The sequence below is a fragment of the Gobio gobio genome (genome assembly GCF_949357685.1).
Source record: "Gobio gobio genome assembly, chromosome: 9".
NCBI lineage: Eukaryota > Metazoa > Chordata > Actinopteri > Cypriniformes > Gobionidae > Gobio > Gobio gobio.
Window position 1 is genome coordinate 9,575,713 of NC_137115.1, and position 12,764 is coordinate 9,588,476.

At 37.5% G+C, this 12,764-nt stretch overlaps 1 protein-coding gene across 8 annotated transcripts in view; it reads left to right on the forward strand.

The window, feature by feature from the left end:
* The first annotated feature begins 320 nt into the window (after window positions 1-320).
* aplp2 (amyloid beta (A4) precursor-like protein 2) overlaps window positions 321-12,764 on the forward strand; it is a 111,937-nt gene continuing 99,493 nt past the window's right edge. For 5 of the 8 annotated variants that reach the window (XM_079825613.1, XM_079825615.1, XM_079825616.1 and 2 more), the window contains exon 1: window positions 321-610. In XM_079825613.1, coding sequence (XP_079681739.1) covers window positions 539-610 — 72 coding nt within the window. In that variant the 5' untranslated portion in view covers window positions 321-538. The remainder of the gene's footprint in view (window positions 611-12,764) is intronic. The other 3 variants (XM_079825614.1, XM_079825617.1, XM_079825618.1) reach the window with 2 other exon arrangements.

Below are 12,764 nucleotides of genomic sequence, written 5' to 3' on the forward strand. Positions count from 1 at the left end.
TATTTATTTATTTTTCCATGAACTTTTTCACGGACCCCCAAGAACTCCTTAAGGCCCCTAGTTTGAAAGTCCCTGCTATAGCTGAAAAACAAACAAACAAAAAAAAACAATAGCCATATGTTTAATATTTTCCACCATATATAACTGACTATACTTACATTTTAACTTAATGTCCACATTAAATGTCTATCCCTTTCGTAGTAGACTCACCCACCGGAGGTGCACACACCCATTTCTCCTTCAGTGGATGACAGCATGATGACCTCATTTCCGGCAGGTCCCAGCATCTGACGGCCGGTGGCGCGCTTGATCTTGTTTTCAGAGCTCGAGCCCGTACAGTGGCTCTCGGAGACGCGCAACATTCCACACGCGCTGAGAGCGAGATCAACGCACAGTGGGGAAAATACAGGAGAGAGACACACACACTACAACCGCTCGAGGACCGTTGACTTAGCTGTTTTCTTTTTTAATAGTCTCTTATAGGAATTCACAGCGGGATAATTTCAACACAAATCCCAGCAGAGCCTAACCGTGGAAGATGGGTTCAGTCCCGGTATTATCTGTGCTCATTCTGGCCATCGCTGTTCCGAGTCTAGCCGGATACATTGAGGTTTGTACGCACTAATATCTCACCCTCGTTTTCTTGATTATATTGTTTACACTGATATTCATTCTCTGAAATGTGTCTTTTTATTGTGGTATTAATATTCCTTGGCTGGTATACTAGCAGTTTACAAATAATGTTCAATGCTAAGCTTATAAAATCATTAGTCTGATAAGACTCAGTAAAGTGTTCGTATCTTGTGCTTATTTAGACTAATTCGGTGCCAGAAGAGAAACTAATTCCAATTTTATATAGAATAAGTGGTATTTTGTTCTTTAAAGAACGAATAATTGTCTTCCTTTAGACGAGCTGTGGATATTAAATATCTCTATATATTTATCTCCGTTGTTTATTTGTGTTGTTGTATTGGAAAACTGAACCATAGTGTCATAGTGTCAGTTTGAAGTCCTCCATAGCTGATATCTTAAAAGCTCTAGATACTTTCAAATCTCATTTTAACCTATAATGTTAGTTGTTGTTTTTAGATAATTTGATAAAAGTATGGATTATGGCTAACTGCAGTCTTGCATTGGAGAATATCACAGACCTATTAAGGGTTTGTGTTTGCTTTTAGGTTTGGCTTAATGTAAAATGACAGAAAACACACAAAACAAATCAAAGAATCAAGATGTCATTTGACCTTTTATGTACCGAAAATGATTCCCATCATTATACATATGCATCAGGAATAGCTTTCAGGTGTTTGATCGGCATCTCTTACCATGCCAAGCTTTAGGTCATAAAAACACTTCCCATGTTGAAAGGGCAAGTTTGTATCTGTCACAGAGCACTGGATCAGGCTACAGTATAGGCAAATTAATTCTTGTGGTATGTTAAAGGAAGTCAAGCTCTCACACCGTTCTTGTATGTTCCCTGTCTGGTTGCTTTAAACCTTACCTAATCACAGCTGCCCTTGTCCTAGAGGCATTTGTGCGCTTTTACATGTGTGCCAATAGTCTTTTCCAATGGCTTGCTCTTCCATCAAGAGCTCAGCCTCCGGCATGATATAACAAATTATGAAACGATTCTTTTCAATGCCAGAAATAATGGCTGTGATGCACTGAAATAATGAAATCTCTTTGTGTGCTAATTGATGCATTTAGAGAGAAAGGAGCTGTCTGTTGTTCACGAGGAGATGCAGTCATGTTTATGGATATGCAAACATCAGCATTACTGTAGAAAATCAAAGAATCATTTTACCTTCTGATCAATATTATGACCCTATCGTATTTCTATCACTGCTTTTTTTCTTTGTTACACATTTGGCTCCTTGTATCGTTGATTGTGTTTGTCTGATAGCTCCTCGAGCGTGTGATTACCATGGTAAAATTTCTTTTTTGGGAGAGGTGTTTCCAGAGTGTGTGCAGCATTCGGTCGGCAGGAGTTTGATGCTGAGCTAGTGAGTCTCGTTGACCTCAGACCTGATTTATAACCCGGCTGGGCTGGGAAAGTTCTGCAGAGGTTCTGCATAGCCCCAAGCTCTCGCTAGCTAAACTGCAGGAGCGCTGCTGCCATTGAAATCTTCAGTTTCTCCATCCCAGTGCTGGGATGGGAATTATTCCTTTGCCTCTGCCAGGTGCCATTGTATTTGTAGGAGACATAAGGGAACGTGTTAAAATCACACTGGGCTGTCTGTTTGAGTGTTGATGCTTTGCTGTTAACTCTGTAAAGCTGGATTTGGCTTTTGTTTCCTCAGCTGTGGAAATGTCCCTTTTTTATTTTTTGACATCCGTGCGTTATATAACCGTGCCACTTCCTGTCTCAACAATAAGGATTTTTACTTGCCTTGACCACAAATTCACTGGCCCGAATGAAAGCCAATATAACACTTTGTGTTTGAATTGCTTATTTTTAAAATAAAGTGTCAGTATATTTATGAACATAAAAAAAACTTGTGTGTGTGTGTATACTGTATATGTATATACTGATGTATACACATATACATGTATACATCAGTATATACATGCAAATGTTTCTTAAATATATACATTATTGTGTGTGTTTTTGATTAGACACACACACACATTTTGTAAAAATTCTCATTACTGTTAAAACGTTTGGGGTTGGTAGGATTTTTTATTAAATTTTTCTCTTATGCTCACCAAGGCTGCATTTATTTAGCATAAATTATATTAGTGCTGTGCATCCAAAATAAAAGTTTGTGTAATATATGTGTGTGTACTGTGTATAATTATAAATACACGCAAACACACATGCATGTATATATTTAAGAAAAAATATGTATATTGTTATATATAAAATATTTAAATATAATATAATTTGTTCACACACACACACACACACACACACGCACACACGCACACACGCACACACGCACACACACACACACACACGTTGGTGCAACTACATTATGAGGACATTCCATAGGCGTAATGGTTTTTATGCTGTACAAACTGTACATTCTATCCCCCTACACTACCCCTACCCCACACACACACACACACTACCCCTACCCCTAAACCTACCCATCACAACATTCTGCATTTTTAATTATGAGGACATATGAAATGTCCTCATAAACCACGTGTACGTTGTAATACCAGTATAATACACATGTCATTATACAAATTTGTGTCCTCATAAATCAAATCACATAAACAAGCACACACACATACACACACACACACACAAAATGTATATTATATATAAATATATATATTTTATATATAACAATATGTATACATATATACACACACATATACATGTATACATCAGTATATACATGCAAATGTTTCTTAAATATATACATTATTGTGTGTGTATTAATCACGATTAATCTTTTTAAAACCCAACCCCTAGAAATCATTCTGATATGCTGATTTGCTGAAACATTTCTTTAAAAAATTTGTACTCACCCCAAACTTTCACACGGATCTTTAATTTTAATTCAATTTTTCTGTTAATTTAACTAATATAAGGCAACTCTTGATCGAAAAAAGCCATCAGAATACAAATTTCAAACTGTGCATCAGGGGTGAGTGTTTTGTCTAGTTTTGCAACTGAAATGGCGGCATAAATGTATTTATACGCTTTCTTCTTTTTTTTTGGAGAATCGCAAATCAATGTACGCTGATTGTATAATTGTTTCGTTTTTGGCTTTTGCATTGCATCACCCTGTTTTTCAGCTACTGGCACCATGAGCGTTGCATTTTTAAAACAGCATGTCCATTAATTTACAAGCAAGTTCCTCTACTAATTCAAATGAACAAACGTCCCAACCCAAAGCCAACTAACGCAACACAGGCTTGCTGGATTTCAAAGGCGCCAAATCATTTTTGTGTTGTGTGCAAAGCTTTTTCACATTTTACTGTTTTCACTGATTGTAGTGCAAACTTACAATACAAAAATGAATGGAGTGTTTATTTTGTATATTTGAAAATGCAACGTCGCGTGTACTCTGGTAACCTAGTGCTGGCAAGGATAAGCTGATCGTTCTTGTTATTCTCATTATCTGAATCTCTCAAGCACATTAAAAACACTAAACTTGCCATACCTGGAAGTTGCGCAAGCCAGCTATTGTCACACTGTAGGTTCCAGAGAAAGCTTGCAAAATTCTCTGTGGATGAGTGGGAGTCTCGGCACTCTTTCCCAAGCCTCTGAGATGGTAAACAAAAAGTGTTGTCTGTTCTCCAGCTTGCTCAAGGGCCCACCTTGCTCTCGTAACTCAGTCGTGAAGCAATGCCTCGTGTGTTATGACTCTGAACTCATGCAGTGATGTATTGTAAAGAGTGGTTTAACAAAAGGCTTAAAAGTCAACATAAAATCTGAGTGGACCACATTCCTGGTCTTATTTTGCGCGATTTAGCAGTGAATGTAATAAAAAATGGTTGTTTTTGTAATTTGTAATTGTGGTTCATCTCTAACATTACTGATATAAACTCTAGATTTATATGGACTTTTCACTATCAGGTCTTAAAGGGATAGTTCACCCAAAAATACAAATTCTGTCATTTACTCACCTTCAAGTTGTTCTAAACCTATATGCATTTCTTTCTTCTGCTGAACACAAAAGAAGATGTTTTTGATGGGCCTTGTTGATTGACTTCCATAGTATTTTTTTCTCTCCATACTATATGGACCATCAACTGTTTACCCATATTCTTCAAAATATCTTCTTTTGTGTTCAGCAGAAGAAAGAAATTCATGCAGGTTTGGAACAACTTGAGGGCGGGTTACCTAAATGATGAGTTTTTGATTTTCATTTATCCTTTTAAGGCCGTGATGTACTTCAAGCGAAATCGAAGAATGTACTGGTGTGATGTAATTTCAAACAAAATCAGACAAAACTAAGTTCGATTGGAGTTAATTTGAGCGGCTGCTCACTGCAGAGCCAATGGGTGGAGCTAGACGGTCAAACCACACCCTATGACCCAATCGTTAAACATAACCCCACCCATTAGGTCCACGGAGGTGGAGCCGGACAAGGTCAGACTCAACCCATCATGTCCAGAGAGGTGGACCTGGACGTCATTTGGCGCTACAGTGAGCACCACTTGGTTAATTTCGGGGGTTCAAAACAGCTTGCCAAAGGAAACTTTCCAAAAAAGTTCACTCTGGCCAGTAAACAACTTTGAAATAACATTGGTCTGTGGCGATTACATAATAGGTAGGTGTGGCTCTGAGGCTCTGCCTTCTTTGATGTGAAAATGTTCTCTGGTTCATTCTTGTTCAGTCCATCAAGGTCAGATGTGAGTGAAAGCATGAACACACTGGAGAGCTGCTGTATTGTTGACATTTGTTATTTTAATTGAAAGTGACACTATTTTTCATTTTTAATAACTGTACAACTGTGTTTGTTTTAAAGCAGTTTATTGTATGTAGTGCTATATAAATAAATGTGACATGACTGGAGTGCCAAACTGCTGAGCTGCTGCAAACATTTCTACATCGCTATGATCAGATGCTTTCTTAACCACTGTTTTCTCACTGCTGTCATTTTTGTTGTGTGTTTATTTGAATGAGAGTAAAGCATTCAGCACATATTTACATATTCATCTAAACGGCATTTTCAGAAGTGTGGGCAGTGTTGGGATGTTCACTAACAGAATATCGATGCAAAGATATTTTCAACTTTTACTCCTAAGTGAAGAACAAAAAAAGATTTTCACCGTCCATGAGTATATCTTTTTTCCCCATTGAATATCTTGTTTCCCTCTGCGATGTCTTATTTTAGAAGTTAAATGGCTTGCGAGTGCGCGTCTGGTTGGTTCTGATCAAATCTTTCACTCGGTTAGATCCAACATAATGCAAAGTCAAGGCGATGACTCAGAAAGTTTTCGCACCTGTGTTTAGTTAACCACATGCAGGGGTTTTGTGTGTGTGTGTATGCGTGAATGTTTGCAGGGGTGTGTGGGGTCTTTGCTGTGGTGATTTCTGTTTGCAGCCTGTGATGGCACACAATCCATTTGTATGCAGACTTCATTGTGTGGATGTGTTAGCAGGGCTTTTAATAGCATGGACTGCTCACCCCAGGACTGATGAATGGATGTCAGTGAGGGGCTATTGTGAGCTCTGAAAGGGTGCAAGCATCCTGACCCGATTGGGACATAACTGCATGTGTTTATCAGATGCAATGACAGCTTTGAGATCAGACGTTAACTGCCACATTGTTAACTTCTCTTGATAATGTGATGCTCAATGGTAGCATGCAGAGTAACGAGTTTCTGTGTGCTGTTTATTTACCACTGAAACATTCTTATTCGGCTATCAGGAACTAATTAATTTTCTGATAAGTGCAAGGACTCAGTCAGTAACATATTGTGCCTTAATTATTTAAAAAAAATATGTATTTATATATTTTATGTTTTTTCACAATTTTCACAACCTAGGTGTATATGATTTCGTTTTTACCCTCATTTTTTCAAATTTATTTATTGATGTTTTTTCGTCTGAACGGCATAATGAATGTTCACTCACAGCCTTGTTTTTGTTTTATTAGTATCACATTAAATGTGACATCTGCCAAGTAAATCATGGACCTTAGTCAGGGCAGATGTCACATTTAATGTGATACTAATAAAACAAAAACAAGGATGTGAGTGAACATTCATGATGCCGATGATTCCACCACAGGAAGTTTCCCCAGGAACTAGGAAATTTGGGTTGGGGTACTCTGTATACCCTTTTCCACCAGCATGAACCAGGCGCTAGTTCAGAGCTAGTGCTAGTGCCGTTTCGGAATTGGTTCGACTGATGAGCCTTCTAAGAACCGGTTTGCCTTTCCACGGGTTAGAGAGCCGCCACAGAGCCAGGTCTTGCGTCACTGTATACGTCTCGTCTTTCTCAGCAACACTAGCGAGGCAGCGGGAAACACAAACACACCAGGCTTGTTCGAGATGCATCGGCGCTAGGGCTGCACAATTGATCGAATTTGTAATCGTGATTTCAACCGGTTCTTTTTAGTGAACCAAATCAGGTCACCTCATTTCAAATGCAAAGATGTCAGCCAATCACAACAGTGGGCGTTTTTACTGAAGTCTCACAGCAGACACGCCTCTTGAAACAGGGCATTCAGCCACAGGGCAAACATCAGTATTGAAAAAATGCCTTTTATTTCTAAATTATGACATTTTATGATGTAAAAAACATACTAACAATATAAGTACACCTCAGGAAACATTATAAAATAATAGAAAAATGCCATGCCATGGGACCTTTAAGTTCACGCAGCATTTTATTTCAAGCACCATTTTAAAAGGCTGGTGTGGTGCGTGCAGTTATTTGCTAATCGAATCAACCATGGAGTTTTAAAAAAATACGACAGATGGACCAACGATGAGATTCAGGCTTTATTATGCAAATATGTGGGAACTGGAATGTTGCGCGTAGTCCTACGTCTCCGTACTAATTTGCCTAATCTTCACGGTACTTTAGACTGCGATGGAAACGTAGACAGCAACAGGTCTGTGGGAAAACAAGTTCCTGGGACAAATTGTTCCAGGTAATTTGCGGCTTATGTTTTAATATATGTCTGTTCCTATGACTATTATTATTTCTTTAAAAAAAAATATTTTCTCTTGTATATTTATGACAAACAGGTCACTATGGGAAATAACAGGTGCCCAGAGGAAGACCCATTTATAATTATGATATTTTTTTTTTCTCTCTCTTTAAAAAAAAAGAAAAAAAATGAATGTGAGGAAAAGTCTCCACATGGAGTTTTGCTGGAAAAAAAAGGCTTTAGGCATCCTAGATAAAACTAATGGTTTCCCACAAAGATCAAAACAGTTACCAAGTCAGTCACTGAGGTTGTGATGGACATTATATTTAGTAGACAGTTTTCCACAAATCGCTCATCCCGCTAAGTGATCGCATTTGGGGTGTGAATTTATATGCATGTCAGGTGTGGTAGAGCTCTATTGTTGTATTGCAGGCATTGATGATGGTCTTGTCAGCCATTTCCTGTTTCGTAAAGCCTGAGCTATGTTAGCACCACCCTGATGCTCATCCTCTGAGCTGAGAGCTTAGTGCGTAGAGAGACACTTTCAATTATTTTACCAGCCGCTCTCAGTCTCACCACAAATCCTCTTAGCTGTAAGACACACTTGCTCAACAGAAGAGAAGAGAACATGCTACTGCTGGAGATGCTCCGCCTGCCCATTACTGATATGATGTGTACATGCGCAAAAACACTTCGATAGCCACACCTTTGAGTAAACTCAGTGAGTGAGTGCACCTTAGTCACTGACATGCTTCCTATTCATAATCCTTCCCTCAATCTCTTTCAGACGGCAGGATCATTTAACATTTGTGTGGTCGATTTAATGGGCTAAGATTTCGGGATAAATGTATATATTTTTTTCTAAGGGAACATGCATTTTTATTGGGCTGAGTATTGGCAAATTTCATGATTTGATTCTATTCTCATTCACAAGCTTTCAATTTAAATATCAGTTAAAAATACATCAGGTACAGGACATCGTTTTTTGACATCGATTTGTATACAAACATTTCAATTCCACATAAGGCAGTTTTTAAAATCAGAACTTTTTAATGACACAATTGTGTTTCTACTAATTTTTTGAAACAAATATTTAAGGCAGCGGCTATTTGCACTAAGTAAAAATAAAAAATTATTAGCGATAGATGATATTTACACTAAGTGCAAATAGCTGTAGATGCTATTTATTAAGTGAAATAGCATACTAAGTGAAAATAATGATATATATATAGATTCTATTTACACCATATAAAAGTAGCAGTTCTTTCTAATATGTGTAAATAGTAATTAAATGCTATTTATACTTTACTTTGACAGATACATACTATTTTCACCTTAGTATTGTTGTACATTGACAGGATGTAATAATAACAGTGTAAATGATTATATTTATTACAATTATTAAATGGATGCAGCCTTAATGGGACAATAAAAGCCATCCCTACCCCTAACCCTACCCAATAAATGCTTTTATTATTATTAAACATTTAGTTAGGCAAATTATTTCTACTTTTAGATCATTTTCTACATTTTTATTGAAAGGTAAATTCCTTTCCGATGTGATATGTGATGGGAAAAGGGAGAAGAGCGAGCTCGGTATAAGGCGGAATCGAACCCGGGTCCATCGCGTCAACCTAGGTCCGTGAGCCTTACGCTCTACTGATTATGCCACTGAGGACATTGAAATGTGGCTTTTTTAGGCGGATCTAGTGTGAATGGCACTTGCCCAGCAAGGCACGCGATTTGCACTTTGTGTAATTAGACACTCTGAATATTTGGCTGAGCAATTAGAAACAGCATTGACAAACAAACAAAGATTGACTGGTGATTTTAAGAATCACTATCGCTTCATCAAAACGAGAATCCATTAAAATCAAGCAATCATTGTTGTCAACCCAGCCTTAAAGGGTTAGTTCACCCAAAAATGAAAATTCTGTCATTAATTATTACTTACCCTCATGTCGTTCGACACCCGTAAGACCTTTGTTCATCTTCGGAACACAAATTAAGATATTTTACATTTAAATATGACATTTCCTCTCTCAAGACCCATAAAAGGTACTAAAGACGTTGTTAAAAAGTCCATCTCACTACAGTGGTTAGTTTTTGTGCGCAAAAAATAAATAAATCTAAATAACGACTTTATTCAACAAGTTCTTGTCTTTTGTTTTTATAATTTTTAGTTTATCAGTCCTTTTGTGTAACAAATGTGTTTTTAAAAAGTACAAATGTTCCATGTGGCATTTCGATTAATATGAGATCACAAAAATGAACATCAAAAGAACATCAATTAAAGTCATTTTAAATGGAGTTTAACATGTCAGACTACAGGACACGCTGAAGGACATTTAAAGCTACTTTGTTCAAGCACATTGTTTCCAACAGTTAGACCATATGCCAGAATCTGAAAAAATATGTAAAGCTTATTTTTGGTTATTAATGTTGCACCACAGGATTGAAATGCCGCATAAACATTAAGTGTAAATAGTAGTAGGAGGTAAACCTCCCCCTCAACTGCAAGCATGCCTTATTTACTTCCTGTTGGGTTTCTGATTAGTAGTATTTTCAAGAATCCCCAAGAGGTTGCTTATTTAGACATGGATTTTATGAGTCACTCTGTAGGACTTAATAATTGGTTAACAGAATAAATAAATATTTTGTTTAATGTGTAAATTCATGTCAGTCATTTTTGAGCTTTGGGGTTCTGTTGTATTTCGTATACATTGTTTATTTTGATATATGTTTCTGTCTTTCTTTCACAGTTCTTGATAAGGGCAGTCAAACTTACTTGAAATTGATTAAAATAACTGTATAGATAATTTTGTTTATGGACAAAATATGTTCTTTGCTGTCCAAGCAATTTCTGAAAATATAAGGGGGATAAATGGATGGAGTATGTTTGTCTGGAACGGATTCCAATTTCACTTTACTATTCCATTGACTGTTTCAATGATTGAATCACTCAGCGTTTATATGGCTTTTATATTGTGAATTTGAGGCTTGTTTAAGTAGTTTTCCCATGTGGACCATTCATTCACAAATTGGACTACAACTTTTGCTTAATGTGTGTCAGTACCGTATTGAACTACACTACTCTACAGAAGTTTTGGGTCAGTAAGATTTTTAAAATCAATTTTTGTATATCTTCTATTATACTCGCCAAAATCTGTAAAAAACAAACAAACAAACAGTAAAAACAGTTATATTGTAAAATATTATTACAATGAAATAACTGCTTTCTATTTTAGTATATTTTAAAATATATCAAGATGATAAAGCTTAATTTTCAGAATCATTAGTCTTCAGTCACATGAGCCGTAATAAATCTTTCTGATATGCTGATTTGCTGCTCAAACATTTCTTATTATCAATATTGACATCAGAAATTTGCTTGATAATTTAGGGTTCTCTGATGAATAGAAAGTTCAAAAGAATCTTTTAACATTTATGCATGTCTTTTACGTTCACCTTTGATCAAATGAATGGTTCCTTTCTTTACTGAATAAAATATATTTATTTCTTTAAAAAAACAAAAAACTTTCCAACCCCAAACTTCTGAACGGTAGGGTATGTTCTTCCTCTCATTTAAATGCAAGAACCGTTAACAGAACCACAGGTCTTGATAATCTTTAAATGGAGCTGGTGATCAGTTATCGACTTCCAACTCCAAATTTACATGTCAGATGCTCATTTAAAAAAAGAAAGAAATCTATACCCTATTATTTCAAAATGTGCATCTTTTTTTGGTACACCCCGCTGTTCGTTTCTTGCTTTCTTTGTGTCTGAGTTTGTGTGCGTCTCTTTTATGTGCCTGTCTGCCACTGGCTCCCTCTTTTTCTGTAAATGTCTCTCTTATCTCTTCCTGTGTGTCATGTCTGAGCGCGTCTGCATCTTCAGGTCCCTCTTCAGGACCGGCTGCATTAGAGGAAGTTAAATATAGCAAGCTCGTCAGGCAAACCCCGCTCGCACGATCTCTCAGAATCTCGGTCTCCTGGGTGGGGCGTTCGCTCTAATAATCCAGCTCGTATTCGTCCGTCTTCTCTTTGTATGAGCGAGTGAGAGGCACCGTTACCTCCCACGGCTCGACTCGGCTCAGCTCATCACAAATTTAGACTCTCCACCATCAAAGACTCGCAGAAGCGGGCACATTTGCCCCTTTAGCACAAATGCCAGCAGTCCGCTCCACCTTTAACTGCACCCCATAGAGATTTGTTGGCTGCTCTGACATTTTGGAGGACGTGATAGATTTGTGGGTCTGTCTGAATATGTGCAAGTGTGTGTGCTTGTAAGCTCATTGCCTGCATCAGTAGTTGCGTTCGGATGGGGTGTGACTCATCTCCTCTGCATGTGTTCACATATGAATAAAACATTTGCTGTCGTATTCAGGAGCATGTTGTTCTTTTAAACACAGATTTTCTCTTCCATTTCACCAAGTATGTTTATGGTCCATATCTGTGGCCATCTGTGTTTCTCTTGATGCTTGGGTATTTGTGTCAAGATGGTTGAGGAAGCTCTGTATGTGTGTGAAACACAGACTGTAAAAAAAGATGGACGACGCCCCTTCACTCTCTTCCATTGAAGCAAAGTGAAGCCGCGAATGTCCGAATATGGCGCTGACATCTTACGCTGATTTGGGACCTGCGTCTGCGCAGTAGAGAGCAGGAAGTAGAGCCGCAACATCAAAACCCCGCCCACACTCCCGCATTATATGTTAGTACAGTTTGCTGCAGAGCAACTTTATGATGTTGGTGTGAAATAAACAGTTATGGAACTGTATAAATTAAAGCTAAAGCTCCAATCTCCTCCCGAAAATCCTGGAAAAAGTATGTTGGTGCCTCAGAGAAGCTGTCAATCATAACATCACACCCCCGTTTTTATAGCATCAAATAACTAACTAAAACCAAACTTATTTTAAAAAAACAAACACTTGAACTTACATCAGCATGATTTTTCCATCTTTGGAAAAATTGTATTTGAAGTGTAATTTGATTTAGTTTGTCTCGTATCTATTAGAATACATGGAGGGGGCGGCTTTATGACCTATACTGTGACCAATACCTGGGGCATCTCATTTCGGCTTCACTGATAGCATGTATGTTTGTAACTATTTTTGAAGTAGTAATATGCAGAATTGTATATTGTTCACTGGAATACCCAGATGATGTACTGCATTCACTTAATGTGCAGTACGCAACCAGA